This window comes from Prinia subflava, chromosome 1 (assembly GCF_021018805.1).
Source record: "Prinia subflava isolate CZ2003 ecotype Zambia chromosome 1, Cam_Psub_1.2, whole genome shotgun sequence".
Lineage (NCBI taxonomy): Eukaryota > Metazoa > Chordata > Aves > Passeriformes > Cisticolidae > Prinia > Prinia subflava.
The window spans coordinates 107,978,006-108,000,552 of NC_086247.1; the positions used below are offsets into that span (position 1 = coordinate 107,978,006).

The following is a 22,547-nucleotide window of genomic DNA, read 5'->3' on the forward strand; positions in this document are numbered from 1 at the left end:
AAGCTAGATTATTTTGTTTAAACATTAAAATAAGCACCTTTTGCCTTGAAAAGGACTGTGACAATTAATTGGACAAAATAGTTTCCTGGGATCTGAAGTTACAATGGCAGCCACTTAGCTGAATGCAAGTGAGAAACATGACACATGAACGTTCGTCCCAGATAAGATTTTACTGAGTAAAAGCTAAAGTAATATTAAAGTAGTGCTTGATTAACAATATTACAGTGTTAAATAATGTGTAAGGTTGCTTTTTACCATGTGAAGGATAGGCATTCTCAGGACTATATTTGTCTTACTGCACTTCAGAATCACAGGGTGCTGTAATACCAATTACCATCCTTTGCCTTTGATGTGCACTTTTGAAGCACCACAATGATCACAGTTAAAAACACCTTCAGTTCCTGGACTTCTAAGATGTATTTTCCACATTTCACTCAGCTCTTAAGCAATTCCCAAAATCTCACATGCCCTTGAATTTCAGTATGAAAGCAGAAACTTACTCTTTGCCTTCCCAATACCAATCTACTTCTGCTGCTCATCCTCCAATGGAGAGATCACAGCCAAGGCAGGAAACTGCAAAGGCTGGGGGTAGATTTGCCTCTCCAGTGGTGCTCATACAATGAGGAGGAGGTTGCCTTGCTTGTCAGCTGGCTCCCACCACAGCAGCATGGCCCTAGCCAGACCTTGCTGGGTTTGCTTCCAAAATAAAGTCTCTACTTACAGACCTTTTGGCATTAGAACCTTGCCCCATAACCAACATGTACCTTTCGAGGCAGCAACCCACCCATTAAAAAAAAATGAAGAGAAACCAAATGCAGCTCTGAGTTTTGGTTTGGATGCTGGCCTTCTCCTCCCTCCAGCCACACGTATTTTGGTCACAGGCAAGCACAGAATCAGAGAACCATAGAATGGTTTTGGTTGGGCAAACTTCCAACTCCCTTGCCACAGACAGTGACACCTTTCACTAGACACCTTTCACTAGACCAGGTCGCTCAGTGCTCCATCCAGCCTGGCCTTGGGCACTTCTAGGAATGGGACATCCACAATTTCCCTGGGCAACCTGTTCCAACCTTGCCACCCTCACAGTAAAGAATGCCCAATGAGCACTATGATGGGGCCCTCCTTGCATACCCAGCCCCTTTCCTCAACCTCAGAGGCCTCTCAGGTGCATTCTGATCTTGGTGAGGGAAGCAGCCCCCTCAGCCTTCCCTCCCCCTGGAGACACCGGCTCCCTGGCACCTCACAGCCAACCCACTGCCATATTCCCCCATGCGTACCCGTATACCTCTCAGTCCTGGTCTGTGAATCACAGAAGGCTTTGAGGTGGGAGACATTAAATTTCACCTGGATCCAACCTCCTTACATGGGCAGGGGCACCTTCCACTAAGCAAGATTGCTCAGAGCCCCATCAAACCCGGCCTTGAACACTGCCAGGGATGGGGCAGACACAATTTCTCTGGGCAACCTGTGCGAGTGCCTCAGCACCCTCACAGTAAGGAATTTCTTCCCATTATCTAATCTAAACCTACTCTCTTTCAGTTTTAATCCACTCCTCTTTATCCTGTCACTACACACCATTGCATAAAGTCACTCTCCATCTTTCTTGTAGCTCCTTTCAGGTACTGAAGGCCACAGTTAGGTCATCCCAGAGCCTTCTCCAGGCTGAGGAACCCAAATTCTCTCAGTCTTTCCTCATAGGAGAGGTGCTCCATCCCTCTAATCAACCTGGTGGCCTCCTCTGAACTTGCTCCAACAGTTTTATGTCCTCCCTGTGCTGGGGATTCCAGAGCTGGATGCAGCACTGCAGGGGGGATCTCACCCGACCGGAGTGGTGGCCCTCCCGCAAGGGAGGAATGACTGGGACTTTTTTTTATTATTATTATTAAATATTGGTGTTTTTAAGGTATAACACGCACACGTCATTCCTAAGCCTCGGTAAGGTGCCGGCCGTGCTGAGGCTCCGGCGGGGCGTGCTGCCCGGGGCTGCCGGCGCCGGAGGAAGTGGCCCCGGCCGGAAGCCGGGCCGCGGGGGGCGGGCAGGGGGCGTCGCCGGGGCCCCGCCGTCCGCCGCGGCTGCGGCCGCCGCGCCCATGGCCCAGCGGGCGCGCAGGGGGCAGGGGCAGGACGACGAGGAGGGAGCCGAGGAGGAGGAGGCGGCGAGGGGCAGCCAGGCCCGGGCCAGGAGCCATGCGGAGCCCGCGGCCAGCGGCGGCCGGACCCAGGACCGGCATGAGAGGAAGCGGAAGAGGCAGGAGGCGCAGCAGCTCCAGAAGATCCAGCACCTGGAGTCTTTGTAAGGAGCGGAGGAGGGGAGGCTGCCCGCGGCTCCCGCCCCGGCTCTGCCCTGAGCACGCCCCGCCGGCGTTTGGGGCTCGTTTCCAGTGCAGGGTTTGGGGTGGGTGGTGATTATTGTCCCCTGTCCCCTTAAGGGCGAGCCGGCAGGAGGCTTCGGGGCCACTTGCAGAGTTGCTCGGTGACTTACGAAGGGCTGGTTGGGGCACAGAAGGGGCTCTCCTGGGTTCCTCCGAGTCTCAGAGATGCAGCAGAGGTTGTTCCACTAGAATGGACTAAAAAAAAAAAAAAAAGGAAAAGAATTTGGAGTAAAAGGGTGTTATAAGGGGTTTATGTTATTTCACTGAAAAAGATTTATTGTTGTAATGGAATAAAGAGGTCAGAAGGTACACAAGAACATGATTTTGTTTCTTTTTCTTTTCCACGTGGAAATGAAAATCAGTTTGTTATTAAATGCACCAAACAACACTCCGAAGTTATTGTTATAAAGATGGAATGAACATACTTTAACCACCTTTCCCCTGCTGTTCTTATTGTATTAGTATGATTGCGCCTAGCAATCCTATAGGTACGTAGGGGGATGTGTGTGTGTGTGCACAGCTAAGCCAATGAAATATCGCCTGTGCCATCAAACTTACGGCTTAAAATGATGCACAGCCAGTACAGATGTTTCATGTCCTGCTGAGTTAATATGTAGGTAATGTCTGGAAAGTCCTGTTGAAAAGAGTATTCCATAAAGCAGAAGATTTGGGGACTCTAGGCTTGCACAGTGCTGTTGTTCTTGTGCCATTGAAAAACAAAATGAAAAAATCTCCATTCTCTTCTAAGATCACTCTACACTTTCACTCAGGCAGCAGTTTACAGGAAACAGTCTGTTTAAATGCAGATGAGATTTGAGGGGGAAAAAAACCAATATCAGTTCAGTTATACAGATTTCCATCTTTCTAAGTCCAGGACCAGTTTGTATTGCCTTGGCATTTAACTCCGTAGCACATGCATTTTCTCAGTTGCTGTGTGCTCTATGTAGTACTTGTTTGCTACTTGGATTTTAACAAATGTTTTATCCACTGTTAACCCCAAAGAAATGCTGCAGGAAATATGGAACTTTGGTCAGTAGGGCTCTGTCTTTAGGATTAATGCACAGAAGGTGATGAAATTACTGTGTATTAGGTTTGGCTGACAAAGCTAGATGTAAGGAACAGTCTGACTTGACATTTTTCAGCTGACTATGTCTGTGATTCAGCAGTGCTGGAGTAAAGAAGTTTGGAGACTTTGGGGAGGTGTGCAGCAGAAAAACAGGAGAGAATTGTGCATGTATGGTAACTAAAGCTAAATCAAATATACCACGTATCCCCAGGAAGTATTGTGCTCCCACAAGAATATGAATCTGAAGGATGTTTGCAAGAGACGTGTACTAATATGATAAATGCTGTCTCTCAGCTTGCTGTATCTGTGTTCTGCTGTAGTTCTTACTTATTAGTTATGGGGTAAAATTTAAGGGAAAATGTGAGCTGAAGTTTTTAACTCAATACCACTGAAAAACTATTTTTTCAGCCTATTTGTCTGTGCTAAGCTGCAGAGTAACAATATTTCTATTGCTTTTCAGCTATGAGAAACCTCCCCCTGGGCTAATTAAGGTTGGTAAATAGCAGTAATTTTTTAGGATTATGAGGGATTTTCACAAAGCATGTTCTTTAGGTGTTTAAGTGTCTGTGTTACCTATATAAATTACAGAGAGAAGTAAGTGCTTCTCAGGAAAAACTCAGAGAATCATGACAAGCTGACCACTTTGTTTTGGTGATCCAGAGTGAAATGCCCAGAATCAGATAGAGGGAGACCAGGTCTTTCATCATCTCCTAGCACACTTTGTGCAGTATTTAATGGTGTGGATAGAGGGGAGCTGTTTATGGAAAGCGATTTTCTGTTTGAGTGACATCTTTTCAGAATTCTTCTCTGTTGCTTAAGCTGAAATAATTCATTCATCATGGTCATTATTTTGTCCAAATTTATATACCTAAGCCATAAAGCAATGCTTTTAGCCTAAAAAATAAGTGCTCTGTGTTGTAAAGGCTTCCTTGTAACTGTTATGTCTTCCTAGTGGGAAGAGGATAATGAAGTCGCTGCTTTGTGTAAAGTTTTCATTTCTCTTATATATTTAAATAAAGTACTAAAATGGATGGGAAGGAATGGAATTCCTGTGCAGCAAAGTTCTGGCTGCAAAATTCAAGGGTGAGAAAAAAAGAAAGGGTCAAGTATATTAGATCTTTTGTGTGTTACAAGATAAAAAGGTAGTGAGGGAAATGTTTCCTATTAAGTGAAGGTCTGTACACTTGAAGTATTAATTCTTGCAAAGTTAAAAAAAGGGAGTTATTTTATTGTCCTTATCTTTCCTGGTTTTTTTTGTAGGAGAATGAAACAAAACCAGAAGACTGCATACCTGATGTACCAGGCAATGAAAGCGCACGAGAATTCCTGGCACATGCCCCAACAAAGGGGCTTTGGATGCCTTTGGGAAAAGAAGTCAAAGTTATGCAGTGTAAGGCTGAAAATATTCCAGATGTCATTGGACCCTCATATATCCATCCATTTACGCTGGGGGAGGGCAGAATGTCTGGTGGACAGATGATGAAGCCCAGGTAGATTGACATCATATTGATAAAAAAGCAACCAGTATCTTGAAGTAATAGCATTGTATTTTATGCACATTACATTAATCAACATATTAGTTGTATCTCTCTGTTTCTTCCAACAGATTCCTTTCTTCAGATTGAAAATACTTTGCAGAAATGTGGTTTTGGCTTTTTATGCTTCTTCTGATCTGTCTCAGAGGTGCAATTCACCGCTGCTTTTTTTTTTTTAAGGTTGGAGATGTAAACGTTATGGACACAGAACAGGAGATAAGGAATGCCCATTCTTTATTAAAGGCAATCAGAAATTGGAACAATTTAGAGTAGTGAGTACCAATATTGTAGTATTACCGTTCGTATTTTTTTGTACTGATAATATATAATCTTGCAACTGAAGATAAGCCTGTTAGACGATGCTTTATTAAGGACTTTTCCTCTGTCTCTAGTATAATATAGATGCTGAAAATCTCCTAATAAAGAAAAAGTTACAGATGTGGTTGGATGTTTGACTACTTTGCAGAAAATCTACTCTTCATGAGGAAAATTAATAATTTTTACATAAAAATTGAAAATCTTCAAGAACCTGTTTCAACCATTGCATTCTCTTTTTTTGTGATTAAAATGTCAACGTAACAAAAATGTTTAGTCAAGCTTGAGCTGCCCACATTACAGCTGCTTCAAGCCTTCTGCTCTCACTGTGAACAACCACATCATGAATGCTGTTGTCTAGGTCTGTAATCCAGTCATTGTCTACAAGTCTGAGCTCTTGCTACGTGAAGCTACATCTCAGTTCTGCAGATTCTTCCTGTGTGATCTCTTTAACTATTTCTGTTGCTATGCATCATTAACCTATATTTCAAGCTGTCATCACTTCACGTCTTATGTCCTCATTTCTGTCCTTGAAAAATGTAATCTTGGCTTAGTCTGTCCAGATTCTGGATTTGTACTGATTGTATGCAAGTGCAAAGAGTATTTTTAGCCCTTTCCCTTGACCACACTGCCTCTATTCTTCATTTTCCCTTGGGCTTCTTTGTTGCATCAAACTCTTGTTGTATGTCCAAGGCCCTTTATGGTGCATTCCCAACATCTTTCCTTTGCTCCTGACATTTCAATTCCCACCTCTGGTCAGCATCTGCCATCCCTCCTTTCTGTTGGACTTGTTTCCTTAATCTTCCAACAGAAATGAACACCCCACCTTTTTTCTGCATTCTTGCATGGCATGAACCCACCTTAAATGTCTGCAAAGTTTATTTGCTGTCTTCCTTCACAGCTATCTTTTGCTGCAATGCCCATTTAAGTTGATTTAAGAACCAGTAATGGTAGTGCATAGCATGATAGGAACGCTCCAACATCATTATCCATGAGTCTTACATTCCTCGCTCCTGTATTCCTGTTTGTTTATATCCAGATTTTTAAAATGTACCCTAAGGGTACAGCTCATTATTTTGAACTTTAGTGTTCCATCTATGTCTCGCTCTTCCCAGAAATTGTGTATGGGATTCTCATAGTTGGCTGTCACTGGAGAGGCGGGGACATATGTACCTGAGGAGAGTCCCCTTCTTTGGAGATGTAGCCAGACAACCTTTCCCTAAAGCAAATACACCAGTTCAGGTGAACAGTGCTGAGTCTGACAGTGAATTAAGAGCTTGCTAAGCATATTCCATCTTTTGATAAAAGCCTCTTGCATTTGGTTGCTTTGGTTTATTTTTTTAGGAAATATTTTGGTGATAACGTTGTATTTCCTGTTTTCTGTTTTAAAGGCACATGAAGATCCAATGTATGATATAATAAGGGAAAATAAGCGTCATGAAAAAGAAAAGAGGTGAGTGTGTCTGTAGTAAACTGCATTTTCAGTTTAGTTTTTATTTTGGTAATGTGGCACTAATGTGTAGGTGACCCTTTTACTTTTAAGGTAAAAGTAAGCTTTTAAGAAGCTTACTTTTACCTCAGAACATTTTTAATGGCAGTTTCTTTATGTTGACAGACTAATTCATTTCTGCTTTCTAAATAGTCACTCTTTAGTACTTCCAATTGCTTTAATCCTTTAGCTGCTGTGTTTTCCCCAAAACAAAGTTTAAAGAGCAGCTATATGCATTTATGCCATAATATTCAGGTACTTAGGTGTGGTTTTGGTTTAGGCCGGAAAAAACAGATTTTTTTTCTTTCACTGACTTCTCTGAGATGTTTTCCAAAATTTGGTTTGTCAGAATGCTTTCAGTAGAAACGATGGTTTAGAAAGCTAGTTCTAGGCACCTGATATTGCTACTCTTGTGAGGTCATTATTTAGTATATAAAGTGGCAGTTTTTGATGCTTTCTTGCTTGAACTGCTTCAGTGGGATAACTGAACAAACTAGAGGTAGCCCATAGAGCAGCACTCTCGGAGAGGAATCCTTGAAGAGAATACAGAAGACAACCATAAAATAAGCAAATACTTTGTCCCTATTTGCCACTAATCCTTGAAAGTTCAAGGGAAGAGTGCCTTTCAAAAATACTTCTGCATCCAGAGTAGAGCCTACTCTGTCACCCTCACTGACATCCAGGGCAGGGCAATGAATGTCATAAGATCCTAATCCAGATACGCCTCTGTAGGAATAAACATAGAACTTATCACCACGTGGGCTGGTCATAGCTGTTGCCTTATTATTTTGCACACATAAATAAGCCAATAAGCTAGTCTGCCTTCCCTATCCAATGGGATGGAAAGTCCCTGAGAGCAGGACATCTGCTTGTCTCAAAGGAGTTGCTTTTATCAGTCCATGATATTACCTGTAACGAGAGTGTAATTAAGCAAAAGAGGAAGTGTTCCCCTGCCCTTTGCATGTAGCTTCCATTCCTCAAGCCAGGAAGGCAAGATGAGCGCTAGGATAAATTACTAGAGGCAGAGGAGAGCTAGAAAGGATTCTCATTCACATATTTTAAACTCAGGATACAGCAACTGAAGCAGCTCCTGGAGGATTCCACCTCAGAATCTGATAGCAGTGATGACAGTGATGAGGATGATGAAGATGGCAGTAGCTCAACTTCCTCAGAACATAAACACAAGAAGAAAAAGAGAAAAAAGGAAAAGAAAAAGAAAGAAAAGAAGAAGAAGAAAAAGAGGAAGCATAAGTCATCCAAATCTAATAACAAGTCAGAATCCGACTGACAGCAGTCACCTGCTGCGTGCTCATTGACCTCTTTACTTGTGAACTGCAAGGAAAGATCCAAAGAATGAGGAGGAAAACACCAGAAAGGGCTTTATTGAACTTGGAACATACATGTGTATGCATACAGCATCCTACACTGGCATCCTCTTCTGCCCCTCTGCAGTCAGAAAGAAGAAAGCTGCATTGAACCATATCTTTGTGCTGTAAACGCATGCTGAGACTCATCCAGCTTGGTCAGATGGGGCCTCTGCATTGCTGCCCATGACCAGCAGCAGAAAGTGGCGACCCCAAGGGATCACCGACAAACCTGCAGCATTAGCAGACTGTCTGTTGAAATGTCTTTACTCCATGAAGTTATTTTATTATCCACAAAGCCTCATTGTAACAGGACTGCAGTTTGCACCATGCAGAGCACTGAGAGTTCCCTTACAGTGCTTATAACGAGCAGGTTGTACTGTATTTTCTTCTCTGCATATGTGCTGAAATTCTGTACTTATCCTAATATTGGCAGCTAGGGAAATAAAGATTGCTGCAGGGGAAAAAAGGTAATCAAGGGGATTTACTTTAAGACAAAATTGCAGCATCAGCAAGACTTGATTTTTTTGTGTGTGTCTGTGTAACGAAATCTCAGTATCACCATCATTAATACACAGTTCTGAAAAATCTACAGTGAAATATCTACAGTGTCTAAACCATAGAAGTGGGAGCCAAGTGTAATGATGTTAGATATTCAACTTAACTGTAAAGAGGTAGTGGGTTTAGTTATTTAAAATTCACATAACAAAAAGATTAATTTCTGCATATTCTTTAATATCAGTTGTTTCGATACAAGTTGAGGCAGGTTTCCTTTTTAAAAGGCTTGGGGGTAATAAATTCCCACTTACTGTTTATGTTTACTAGATTTGATGAGGTAACATTTTTTTGAATCATCCCACAAGAATATAAGTGTGTAAGGCTCTCAAAATAGTTTTCAACTATGTGCTTGAAGCCACAGAGCAATAGTAAAGAACTTGTAAGCAGGGAGAAAGTTCTGTGTACTTAGGAGACCTTACATACTGACCACACTTTTAAATAATCTTGCAGACTGAACCAGGAAGATGGAGAGAGCTATAAACAGCATTACAGTTACCAACTGTCTTTGAAACCTCAAGCTATATTATTACAGAGCTGTGACTTGAGGAACTAGGTGATGGATATTGCTACTGTGCAAAAGGAAGGAGAAAACTAGATTTGCTTTGAAAGAACTTCTATGAAATTTAGTCTCTGTGAGTATGCCAAGATTGAAAAAAAAAACCTCCACATGATAAAGCTCTAATACAGTGGAGTGAACATTAACAGTGAAGTCAAGGAACCATAAACTAAAATGCATATATTATTTAATTTTCTTCAAAGCTTTGGGAGAGAGGACAAGGGAAAGTATAAATTAAAATTATTTTTCTCCCTCCTACATGTCTAAGAGTGTTTTAGTAAAAATAACCCCCCTTTCCTTGCCAGTCATTCACAACATGGTCTGAGCAAAAACGAGATAAGCAAGGCTTACTTACAGAAAGGTTTGTGTATCATATTCCCAGAGCTTGAAGGTGGAGTTGTACTTTTTGCTTGTATTTAGCAAATCTCCCTGTGATGGGAGTGAACCATATCATAGTGACACTTGGTAGTTCCCTATGTCAGCAACATCATCAAATTCTAAGGCCCTTGCTCTTTCACCAGAAAAGGATTTAACAGCTGAAATAGCATGGGGAGATCGATAATGGACTGATTCTCTTGGGCCAGGTTGGACAGGGCTCTGAGCAACCTGGCCTAGTGGGAGGTCCTGTATGTGGCAGGGGGTTGAAACTAGATGATCTTTATACTCCCTTCCAACCCAAACCATTCTAGGATTCTTGTATTACCGCACTTGGTGCTGAGATCAATGCATTTATAGGTGACTGAACAGATGCTGGTAGCCTGATATTCACCTGATGCATTCCAAGAGAACTCCTACTCAGCTTGTCTAGAGCAGGGCTAACTGAAGATCTCTTCAGTTACTTCAGCTGTTGTCATTTAAGATTGTTCTGAAGCTTAGTTTAATAAAAACAAAATCAGTTTTTCCTTTGCAATCCCCTTCCTTGTTAATGGAGCTCTCTCTTTGTATCTATCAGGGTTTATTATTTCAGCAATTAAGAAGAATACATTAGGAGACCATTTCTAACTTGTATCAAATCTAATTTAAATGTTTGGGATGCCAAATCACTCTTCTATGCCTGACTAAATGTCTGTTATATCAGTATCTTTCCTATCATGGCTAAAAGAAGATGCCTCCACAGCAGAGCAGTGCAAGCTGCTCTTATTTCTGTTACTTCACTGAAACGCTCTCTCAGCCTCTACTGCTGAGAGTACCTGTGGTGCAGCTACTTAGAATTGTGGGTTAGATTTTAGTATTTAGTAGCCTTAGATATGTATTTCCTTTTATTATCCACTCACTGCTTATAAACCTTGCCATCTTCCTCAGCAATTAATTCTTCTTCATTATTTATTAATTAGCAGTTGGCTTTCACACTGCTTTGTACTAGTTTAATTTCACACACCTTTAATCTTACACTGGAAGGTATGTGAATAACTGATTCCTGTTTGTCCTTCCTGTATAATTTCCAGTTTTATAAGCCTCTTTCATATCCCTGCAACTCATAAAGGTAGCATTTCAAAATTTAACAGTTTCAATAGACTAAGATTTATAGGAGTGCTTTTAGCAGCCAGGGCTAGAGTGCTGAGAAGCATGATTCAAGTCATCATTTGGCATTTTAAACAGTGCCAAAGCTGTCATTTAAGATAAGTCTTTTAAAAATATGTAGACTAGAGATAAATACCAACACCCCTTTAGATTAATGAAAAACAGTTCTTATGTAGAAGTAAACCCAGAAAGCAGGAGAGAAAATTATAGTCTTGAAAGACTGACTAGCCTTATTTTTTAAATCATAACCATTTAATGTTTTAGTTCAAAAAACATTTTTTTCTCACTGCCTTTGTAGATGTTTATTTCCATTTGAATGTTCTGTTGAAGCCCAAGTGATAGTAATAACATAGTTATATAGTCCCATGAAACTAAATAAGTATAAAATACAGCAAAAACAAGTCTCAAAGGTAATAGAGCTTCCCAGGTCTTCTATCTTAATATTCTACACCATTTTTGTCAGAAAGGTATTTCACATAAAATACTGATGCTTTCCTTATTTCTTTGGCCATTCAATTAGGTGGGGTTTATAGTTGTTTTGAACGAGACAGGCACTGGCAGCAAGTCAGGGGAAGCCAAGGACTCTAAAAAAAGAATAAATTTGTTTTTCCTTGGTATGCCTTCAGTTAGCATACCATGAATGTTACAGGCTTTTGGGGTTTTTTGCTGTTGGCTCTGATTTTCCTTTGTTTGATTTTAATAGAAGGACCTGTTGTTAATATTTTCCAGTATAAGGCAGAACACCAGACATCATAAAAGGGAAAAAAATTTTATGCCATCCAGGTGCTACCAAACTGAAAATTAAAATACAGAATTAATACCTGGCAAGCCAGCAGAACCCATAGCTCCACATCAGTAGTTACACCACACCCACTTTGCAGCAGAGGTTTCAGTTAGCTACAAAAAATGATTTAGAAATCGTAAGCCACAGACAGTATGTCTGTCCAAACAATGCTCTCAGTATGGCAATCCCAGAGGCCTCTAAGGTTTGTTGCTGGTGTGCCAAGCAGCAAATAGGTTCTTCAGCTGCCTTCAGGAGATGCTGCAGGAAGCATGTGAAAACTTCCAAGGCAATGCAGTACTGCGACAGTTACAAGCCCGCAGCACTGCCAGCTCTGCAGTGAGTCACTGGGCAGTCAGTCTGGCTGCAGTGGGACAAAAGCTGACACGTATGTGCATCTGCAAAACTAAATATCACTGTGCCTAGTTACCTGGTTGAATAAAAAGAGCCTGGGCTTGAACTCGTAGCCTTTTAAATGCAGTTTGTACCTCACAGCCTTTGTGAAGCATGGCCATTTTTTCCACTGGAATATTAGATTCGGCTGTAAACCAGTTAAGATGCAATCCACAAATTGCCCATGCTGCTGAATGGGAAAAAAGCCAAGTAGAAGATTTAGTTTTAAGGTCACAGGACTAGTACTGTTAGAGTAGAATACACTGCATCTAACCTTATCAAAGAATTATTTCTTGAACACTGAAGCATTCATGCATAGTACTTTAAGTATTGGGCATAGCACAATAGATAACCAGTTTAAAATAGCATTTGTTTTCAGACAAAGAGCTGTGTAAACTCTCCTACTGCTACTCCCTCAGGTCCTCTCAGGAGCATTCACTAGGCCCTAAATTGCTTCTTGCATCTCAGTAGAAATTACACTGAGTAGTGCAAGACCTGTAGAAGGATGACCAGCATGACCATTTGGAGTACCTGTCAAGTATTACCCTTTCCCAAAAGTAAAAATGCCATCTAACTGAGAAGTCATGAATATTCCTTTATCAGAGGAGCAGCAAAAGATACAGCTAAGGCTATCAGCAGAAATGGGTGTTAAAAAGCTCCATGCTTGAATTCCTTGTTTTATTCTTTGAGGCTCAGATGCAGAGATTTTGTGCAGCACAGAAGCCAAATAAGAATTTTTATTGCATTTATTTTCTTTCATTGCTTGAAGAAAAAGGAATTGTAAACTTGTCATCACAATGACTTCTTTCCCCTAACAGCTTGTGGTAAAGGCTGTAGCTATAGCAGAACTTTAACAATTAAGCAGGTGGTATTAAAAATAATAGAGAGATAAGGATCAGTTGGGTAGGGAAACATCAGTACTCCTTACTAAGGGGAAAGCAGCATAACTTCAGCTACAGGTCAAACTAATAATAGGTAGGCACAAAACCTGAACACAGTCACAGGAAATCCTGCTTTTATCCATGTAGGTTACTCTAGGGCACTGACAGAATAACATGGGAGAGGAGGCAAAAGACAAGTTCTGTCTGTCCATTCACCCCACCCTTTTTTAAGGAAGACCAGATGTTTGGTTTGTTGGTGGGTTTTTCTTGGTATTTTTGGGTTTTTTTGGTTTTTTTTGGGGGGGGGTTTGTGGTGGTTTTTTTTTTTGGTGGTTTTTTTGGGGGGGGGTTTGAGGGGGGGTTGGGGTTTTTTTGTTTGTTTTGATTTTTTTGTGGTTTTTTTGTTTGGGTGTGGTTTTTGGGGTTTTTTTTGTTGTTGTTGTTGTTGGTTGGTTTTTTTTGTTTTTGTTTCCCTATCTTCTTCACTGACACTGTCACTTTATTTGGGAATCATTCAAGACTGGCAAGATTATATTTATTCTTCTCACACAGTGATAATAGCCTTCATTGACATGAGAAAAAATACATATTTTTGAGCTATCCCCCTCATCTAGATCAGTCTCTTACCATTATTCATAAGACAGCTCAGCACAGACTTAGCTTTATCATCTTAGTTCTATAAAGAGACTTCCAGGGACAGTATCAATGCTAAGTCATAGAAGTCATCAGTAAAAGGTCAGAAAACAGGGCACACCACTAAAAAATTCTGGTTTACCTTTCAGATCCATCTTTCCAGCACAGGGTCTCCATAGAGAACTCAAATCTCCAGAGAAAAAGGGGACGAGAGGAAGTATCACATCAACTTAATGCTTTAGTTTTAATCCCCAGTCATGAGAGTAAAATCTGAGGAACTGCCTTGAAACTTTTAAACAGCACATGACTTCATACAGCTGTAACTACGTTCCTTTACATTTTGACAAAAACAAATCCAGCTGATGGAAAAGAATCTTGTCCTCATGTCCACATCATATGACTATGAGATGACATGACAGGCTTCACAATCCTGCAGAGTTTAGGAACAGCAATAATTGTCATGCTATAATAGCAATTGTGTACATATATGGCCGTCTCAAGGTTTTTTACCACTGTGTAAAGATGGAACACAAGGAGCCTCAAAGTGCAATTCTATGAATTTTATTATTTAAATAGTGGAGGTGCTAGTTATAAAAAGGTGACTTTGGTGTTAAATACTTCATTCCATTTTAACTGTGTCCTCAGTCTTTATAGTGTCACTTCTTGCCCTTTTAGAGTGAACAGCAACTTACAAAATATACAAGAGAATAATAATCAAATCTTGAATTTATACAAAACTAATCTTTGTTATTCCCCCCCTTCTGCCCCAATATTTGGAATTATCTTTTCTTAGAGAGGGACTTCCTTGTTCCATGCCCTAAAGGTAAAAAAGAAAAAAAAAAAAGTTAAGGTATGTATATATTCCACCTCCAAATTGTCAATTTGCTTCTAAAGAAGGACTAGATATCAGTAATTGCCTTTTCCTGTTGCAGGCACCAATGGTTGATATTAGAAGTACGTACTCAACTTCCCAGCAAGTATTTAAGTGTGCGTGAGTGGTGTTGGGCTTGAGAATATCCCAGCATAACAGATAAGAGTTCCATATGAAGCTCATACCACATTCTCAGTGTGCTCTTGTAACTACATTTTTGAATGTATCCAGGAAACATCAGCTATTTCTGGGAAAAATATCAGAAGTATCTTGCAATTATACAAGTTTCCTGGACGCTTTTACTAAAAGCTGATCAGCAATTAAAGGTTTAAGACCAATGTTCAAACAATCTGGCTTCAGGACTGATGTCGATTTTCATTAGTAAGACACTTCAGCCCACGTTTGTTCCCAAGTTTGTTCCCAACCTTCCTTACACTTCCAAGATGGAAGTCTAATCCTTTGTCTAATACATGAGAGACAGAGACTATCTTTGACTCATATAATTCCTGATGAAATATTTATTTTACTAACCTAACTTGTTCCTTTCCAGAAAGAAATCTGATCGTTTAGGTAACTTCTTGTATCTAGTGACCCTTTTCAATTTATAACCTTTTCAGACTCTCACACAAATGCACAAAAGCTTATTTATTGCTGAATCTACTCCATTCTGATTTTTCCCTCCACTATTTTTCCCTGTCTTCCTCCAGGATAGCCAGAAGTTCCTACTCCATAAAGCTGGAGATCTTAAGAATTATCTATGTGCATTTGTGTTGTATCAAATTACAAATCATTTGGGCTGAGACAGAAGAGCACCTTAAATAAAAGCACGTACTGCAAAGTGACATAGGACACAGCACTTTAAAAAGACAGCAGTCTGAAAAGCAACTAGACCAAAACTAAAACAGCAGGTTTTGGTGTGGGTTTCTTCCCCCATCCTTACATTAAATAAACAAGGGACCTAACCTGGTCAAAGCTACACTGGCGTTCATAGCAAGGTGATTAAGTGCTCCAAGTTTAGCTTGCTTCCCCCCCACACCTTGTCTGCATACGTAACATTTGCTATTATTTCACAAACTATCCAAAGTCCCTGCAGTTCAAACCAAGAACAATTAATCCTCAAGACAGAAAAATGCTTGCACCAGTCATTTTTGTAGCTTGTCACTGTGTACCAACCTTTGTGTACACTGTGTTTAGGCAGCTCCCACATTTCTACTTCCTCCACCTCATGTCTCGTGTCTCTGCGTTTTGAAGGTGGCTTGCCCATTCTTTTCTTCTTTGGTTTAACCAAAGGTGGGCACACTAAATAACAAGATACAAATGGTGTTATTTCTCCAGTGCATAGCTGCAAGGCAAATTTAACCTTGACTTCACCAGCTGGTCTGTGGTATTCCTCTTTCTCCCTCCCTTTTTTGTACCTATTGTAGTAGCAGACAAAATTGACACTACAAGTGTCAAACAAGTCTTATGCATCTACAATATTTAATCACTCTCTAACTATAATTCTGGATGCATTGTATTTTGGATCATAATTTGGATAGGTGTTAATGTGGTAAAAAGGGAACCTAGTGCATTGGACAATTCTGCTCTAGTTCACTATTCAATTGTTCGAGACTAGTTGGTGCTGTCCAATGACCCAATTCACCCACTGTCCTTAATAACCTTCAGACTTGTGCAGTTATGCACTACAAGTGCACTGCTCAAGAAGTCAAATTTAGTGTATGATATTACTGCTAAAGCAGTAATAGCTCTTGTTTAGACAAACCTCCTTACTTGCAGGGCACTTTAATTTGAAAAAGCAAATACTACTATAGGCAACATTTTTAAAGAGGATGTAATTTTAACAGCCCTTCTGAGGCATCCATTAGCACAAAGAGCTTTCAGAAACCAGCAGTTCCTGCTTCCTATCACTGAATGTAATGACTTCTTCAAACTACCTGGGCTGGAAAAAGAGGAAGAGTAAGCAAGGAGTAGACCAAACATCCTTAGTTTGCTGCACCATCTATGAATTCAAAGATGTGAAAGAGACATGCTGAAAGTTAAAGGTAACAGTTATTTAAGAACTATTTTTATACATTGTTGTAGAGGAGTGAAGAACAATGCTGCTAAAGTAAAATGTTTTCAACTTTTATAGAGCATGCTAGCATTAAAAAATTGAAGTCTGCAGATAGAAAGCCTCCAATGCAAGAGGCAAATAATCCCAAACCCCAATATGCTCAAGCAGGAAAGCAATGCAGAGAAAGAACACTAAGGAATACTCTCTGTCTATTTGACTGTTGATATAGGAAAGCTGATGTATATTATCAGTGAAATGAAGAGAAGCAAATAAGAATGTTCTGAAGACAACCTCACACCCCATCATTTGATAGACTGATCCTGAGATACTTGAAATACATGACCCAGGAGAGTGGCAGTACCCACACTACAGCAAATTCTGAAGCTGTTCCAACAGCACCTGTACTCAAACACCCTTGAAAAGCATCCAAACCAGATCTGAACTCCAAGTAAAACATTAACTATAAAGAAAAAAATTCTGCTTCATGAGCTAAGAAACTAAGATTTTACTTTGTTAAAATAACTGATTTCTTCATCTTTTCCTTAACTAGATCACAATGATTTGCACTCAATCATTCTTTAGCAGTGTCAGGGCAACTATTGGTCCATGCTAGTTTTTCTGAGCATTGGCATATGAAGCTACCACATAGAACTCCCTATATGTTTTACTGATCAAAATTAGGAGCTACCACTGCATATGCTATCAAGAGTAGCATTATCTGGATAAAGGATTAATATTACAGTTTATGGTAGTAACAGCTTTGCACAAATAAAGGCTTTGCTTTGGCCACATCAAAGCATTTAATGCCTTGATTTTCTATAATAACCTTTTAAAAAGTCCCCAGAAGTAGCTCTGATGCAGTGTTATTACCCTGTTTTGGTTTGAGAAGGCTATAAATACATCCAAGATATATTGACTGACAGGCATTTCATCAATATCAAAGCAACCGGGATTAATTTTATTATTTTCCAATCTTGCACAACTGTCACACACTTGCTATTTTGTATCACACCCTTTTGATTGTCCCTTAAGAACAAAAACACAAAGGGAAAGTTGTACCTTGTTCTTTGCTCTTTGCTGGAGGTGAGAAACTACCACGTATTTGGCTGGTAAATCTGGGTTTAGCACCACTTCTAATCCAATACTCTTCAGGTGGTATCCCCATGTTCTCCCTTAACAGCCTTCCTAATTAAAATTAAAAAAAAAAAAAGAAAAAATAAGGTCAGTATTTAGTCTTGATAATTAATGCTGGTGTACTGTTTGATCCACAAGCCAGAATGCAAAGCCAGGCACTAGATCGGATTGTAGGAATCTGTTGAAATAGAAACAGTTTTTGGAGACCACACTTAACAAAAATTTCAAGACACATTAAGTCTGCAGATTTTGAACAAAGAAAAAGTTAACACTAAGCCTGCTATTAGAAGTAAATAACTCCCTTTTGGTTGTTTTTCACAATACAAGACTGTACTAAACAGCAGCCACCTACTGAAGTGCCCACACAATCAGTTGCAAACTGATAACTCTTCTGAGTCTCAGTTAGATTAATCCAATTTCCAAGAGTATCTTTTGGTTAAATAAGATGTCCTTTTCCAAGTCAAATTTAATACAGTTTCACACCAATTTTCTGAAAGTATGAAAATTTTTTTGCTAAAAGAAAGCAGCAGCTACAATTAAAAAAAAATTTACTCCTCTACTATAGTTACTGAAGTTACACAGAGTATATCCACCAGATTATAATGGACTTAATTCTCTTTAATGCACCAGCATTAGCCTGTGATAGGAGAGTCAGACTGTATAAACTTAAATGCAGAGCTTCTAAGATATTAAGCAACAGTAAATGCATAATCCAAGTTATCTTAAGCTTTAAAAATTAATAAATTGCCACTAATGTCAGAGAGTTAAATATATCAAATCTAACACAAAGGAGAGTTTCTGCATTGTTCTCTCCTGGCTGTGAAGATGCAGAGTCCTTATGCAATAGGTTAAAAGTTGCAGCAAACTTCCTCTGCTTCAGAAAAAGTATTCTGGAGGACTTCTGGCTCTTGGCCAATTTTGAAGCAACAACATGCTCTAATCTTCCCACTAGTTTAAGCTACAATTTGAAACTGCAATTAGGTGTTCTTTGTGTATGCTACTAATCAGCACTTTGTCCTCAGCAATTAGCTCACCTCCCAAGAATTTCCGTAGCATCCTCTGGTGTTCAAGTCCTTCTCTTCTTGTCATAGGCCTCTTTCTTCCATAATACCCATAGTCACTGTATACAGCTTCATCTTGTTCTCTCTTTTTCGGCTTGTAAACTACACCAATGTTTTCAACAAGCCCACTCCTAGTTTTTGTTTTCTCTTGAGCAGGCCAGCAAATTAATTGTGCTGGTACGGTGTTTTTAGGTGGTTTCCAAAGCACTCTCTGGCCAACTTGGTATAAATTTCCTTTACTTGGCCTCAAGATGCCATATGTGGGGGCTTCTTGAAAGAAATACTCAATTTCATCCATGTCATCATCCTCTTCCTCCTCATACTCATCCTCTCCATCTTCATCGTCCTCTTCTCCCTTTACAGAATATTCTTCAGAGTCCTCAACTTCTGACAAACTCTTGGTTGCTTTTTTGTTGAGAGAATCAATTTCTTTCCTACCAGAGGACCTAGAAAGGGTTCCCAGCTTTCTACCTTTACTGGAAGCCTCTTTGATCTTTGTGTTTGAAGAGCTGACATCTTGGTCATTCAAGCTGTTCACCTGCTCCTTTCCTACCACTTCATCTACATTAAGGGACCCACCACTTCTAATTTGCTCTTTCTCTAACTCCTCTGTACTTTCCTGAAAACTATACATGCTTTTCTGGAGCACATAGTCAGGCACAAAATAAGACACTGGGGCATTATCAATTGATGAGCCTTCCTCTCTAGAGGACACGTCATCAGAAGACAGACTGATTACACTTTGATGCTTCTTTTGTGGCAAACAAACCTCGTAGTTTGTGTCCATGCTGTCCAAACAAGCCAGCCAGCTGCTGGAAGGAGCAAACTTCTCAGTTGATTTGTCACACCAGATACTTTTTTCTGTCTGACTTTCATTGGTTGCACCGTGGCTTAAATTCAGCTTTTTCTGCTGAAAGTCACTCATTACCTCCATATTAGATGGAAGTAGTCCTGCTTGTTGAATGAAGCTGGGCTCCTCTTGAGAAGTTTTTGATCCTGCAGACCTTTTAGTGCTAGATTTCTTAGCTATAACCACTGGTTGATCTACACCAACAGATCTTGCCAGCTCTGTGATTTGCACTGCCATGGTTTCACTTGGGGAGGATTTTGCCAGTTTTTCTGCATCCAGCTTCACTTCATTATTCTGGACATCTTTCTCTTGCACAGTTTGAGCACCCTGTTTGGAGGTGACAAGAGCTTTTCTCTCATCTAAGGAAGCTCCTGGCAGCATATTCTCCCCTTCACGAGGGCCATATATCATGCCTTCACACGAGCTAACAGAAAATAAGTCATGCGGCACTATGTTCTCTGGAACTGCTTTACCACTTGCCACATCGTACAACGGGATTGTGTCCTTAAAGGACTTCCACAGCTGAATAGCTAGAGAGCCATTTCCACATTCTATCCTCACTTCTTCCTTCTCAAAAGCATAGCTTCCAGTAGGAAGATTTCTATACTGTGTAGAGCTGGCAGGGTTCTTGTTATGAAACTCTCTGTCTACCACAATAGAAGAGCCAAATGAATCTGGTTTCTCTGAAGTACTTTCAGTCTCTGTACCTATACCAGGAGAAACACAGGCTATATTTCCTGCATCACAACCTTTCGTTTCTGTACGGATATCTTGATGCTTTTTCTGCTTGCTTTCAGGCTGTCTAGGATCAGTCTGTGTTTCTTTTGTCTCCATTTTCTTCCCAGGGCTATTATAATGTCTAAATCTTGTTGCATGATAAAACATCGGGGAAGGTGGGGCAGCATTAAAATAAGGCCTTCTGTTAATTCTTGCATGCACTGGATGCTGTGGAACAAAAAATCCAGGGTACTCATGGAGCGCAACAGAATAAAACGGAAAATATGGATTTCCACTTCGGAAGCCTAGACATTGGTGACAGAAAGAAAAGGCAAATATATCATCTTTCTGAAATAAGTCATCCTGAATCATATTTACTTGCATAGACAGGCACAGCTACAAGATCAGACACTGGTAAACAAAACACACCACCTATCAATGCTTAGGAGCAAATCTGGTGCAAAAACTCAGAGAGAGTTCTTTGTTAGGGAATAGCTTATGTCAACATCTACACTTTAACCAGAGCTTGATTTCATCCCTTCGAACATCCACCAGGTTATTTTCTGTACCTTTTTTTTTTTTTTTTGGCTGTTCTACAGACTAGTTCTATAGCATCGCCTTTGAAAAAGACAGCTCCAGACAGAAATTCACATAGATATAGCACTTACAAGGTGTATTTAACAATATTTTTCTTAAGGTTACTTTTATCCATACCTATCATGCATGTACATATGGAATTCATATATACCTACACACATTAATTGCTAAGTATATTCTATAGCTCTATGTCCACAGGATTACCATTACTTAATATTTTGCTTAGCTTCCATTCTCCAGAAGCAGATGCTTTCCACCACACAAGCTACACAATTAAGGCAGAATTAACGTAGTGCTGCAGTTGTCAAAAATCTGATTTATTAAGTACTAGTTAAACTCCCAAGAGGCTCATTAATACAGATACTGCAAGAGTAGAGGAAAGAAGCATGTAGCTAACTAAACAAAGATCCCACAGAGAGCTGCTGTTGACCTTACCTGGAGCAGGTACACAGTATGGACTGTATGCATGACTGAGGTACCATGGATTTGGATAAGGCTGTTGAGTTGATGGCTGCGCATAAAAAAAGGGTCTTGGGTGGTTTGTGGAATATGATCCACTTTCTGAAGTTGAGGCAGTATTCATTTTTCTTCGAACACTGAAAGAGAGAAGTGATCATTATCTACCACTTTAAAAACTAGATGACTTAATTATTTTTATGGTCTGTCAGAGTTTAGCAGACACTCCTCTCCTTGCCCAAGGAAAACAGAAGAAAGCTGCTGTCTTCCAGACAGAAAGTAGAAAACCGACATTGCTATCAAGGTCAAATACTTCTGTTGGGCTTTGCTAAGCAAGCTTTTGTACACAGCTCTCAATATTAGTCCTTCAAGGCAACCTTGTACCATGCACTAAAGCCAATTAAACAAAAAAGCCTTCGGTGAATTAGCCTTGAACAAGAAGTCACACACACACAAAAAGAAGAAGAAAAAAAAAGCTTCACACATTCAGACATTCTATGCTTCACAAAGAAAGCACTTCTTAATGCTAATGCATGTGTTACACATTACAATAAGAACTCCATTAATTCAGGATTTGTACTTTATACCATACTTAAGAACAACGACAACTAACTAACATAGTAAACCAAGTATTTCAGTGACACCCTGCTTCCTACGCTTAAACCAAATGATAAGTAGCAAAAACAACCCCACCAAAATCCTTATGTGTGAGTTTGCATTCAGAGCCATATAAAATTCACAAGACAGAATTTCCTCCCACACTTAGATGTCTCCTTAGTTAACTAATATTTGCAAGCAATACAACACCACCACACATAGCTTATGAGGAAGACTATATGAAATCAGAGAACACAGAAGCTCGACTCTTTAGAGGACTCAAGCATTTTAAAGTTACAAAAAAAACCCCAAAATTATTTTGAGACCTGTTACAAACTAGCACACGGTTCAGCCTAGGGTTTCAGAATGCCTTAGGAACACAGGAGCTCTCTTCAGCTTCCATCTAGGGTGGCCTGTGCAGCTCTTGAAAGCACCAAAAATCCTACAGACTCCCTCAGGGCAAAGAATTACTTTGACCTTTGAGAGGAAGAGTGGTGCAGGGAAAGGGAAAAAAAAACCCCCACAAAACCAAAACAAACCACCAAACAAAACAAACCACCAAACAAAACCTCCTACAAGAACTAAGCTAGTCCTACCCCCTTAAAGCCCCCAAAACTAATGTCCAATGCTGCTGCTTACAGCCTAGCAAAAAACTAACCAAGTGCTCTGCTTACCCTCTTTATGGCAGGCAGCTGCTACTTGTCCACTCCTCCTCCCACCTGAGGCTCATTTCACAGTGATGCAGGG

At 40.1% G+C, this 22,547-nt stretch overlaps 2 protein-coding genes across 2 annotated transcripts; one reads left to right on the forward strand and one right to left on the reverse strand.

Moving 5' to 3' along the window:
* The first annotated feature begins 2,019 nt into the window (after window positions 1-2,019).
* On the forward strand, window positions 2,020-9,511 carry RP9 (RP9 pre-mRNA splicing factor). The gene is made up of 6 exons (XM_063406817.1): window positions 2,020-2,293; window positions 3,899-3,929; window positions 4,699-4,828; window positions 5,154-5,245; window positions 6,680-6,741; window positions 7,846-9,511. The coding sequence occupies exons 1-6, from the start codon at window positions 2,091-2,093 to the stop codon at window positions 8,063-8,065; spliced, it is 738 nt and encodes a 245-aa protein (XP_063262887.1). The 5' UTR covers window positions 2,020-2,090; the 3' UTR covers window positions 8,066-9,511.
* A 3,692-nt stretch (window positions 9,512-13,203) lies between these two features.
* Window positions 13,204-22,199, reverse strand: LOC134555351 (uncharacterized). The gene is made up of 5 exons (XM_063406862.1): window positions 21,183-22,199; window positions 18,557-20,455; window positions 17,448-17,573; window positions 15,509-15,634; window positions 13,204-14,281 (listed from the first exon to the last, which is right to left on the reverse strand). The coding sequence occupies exons 1-5, from the start codon at window positions 21,328-21,330 to the stop codon at window positions 14,244-14,246; spliced, it is 2,337 nt and encodes a 778-aa protein (XP_063262932.1). The 5' UTR covers window positions 21,331-22,199; the 3' UTR covers window positions 13,204-14,243.
* Between the last annotated feature and the right edge of the window lie 348 nt (window positions 22,200-22,547).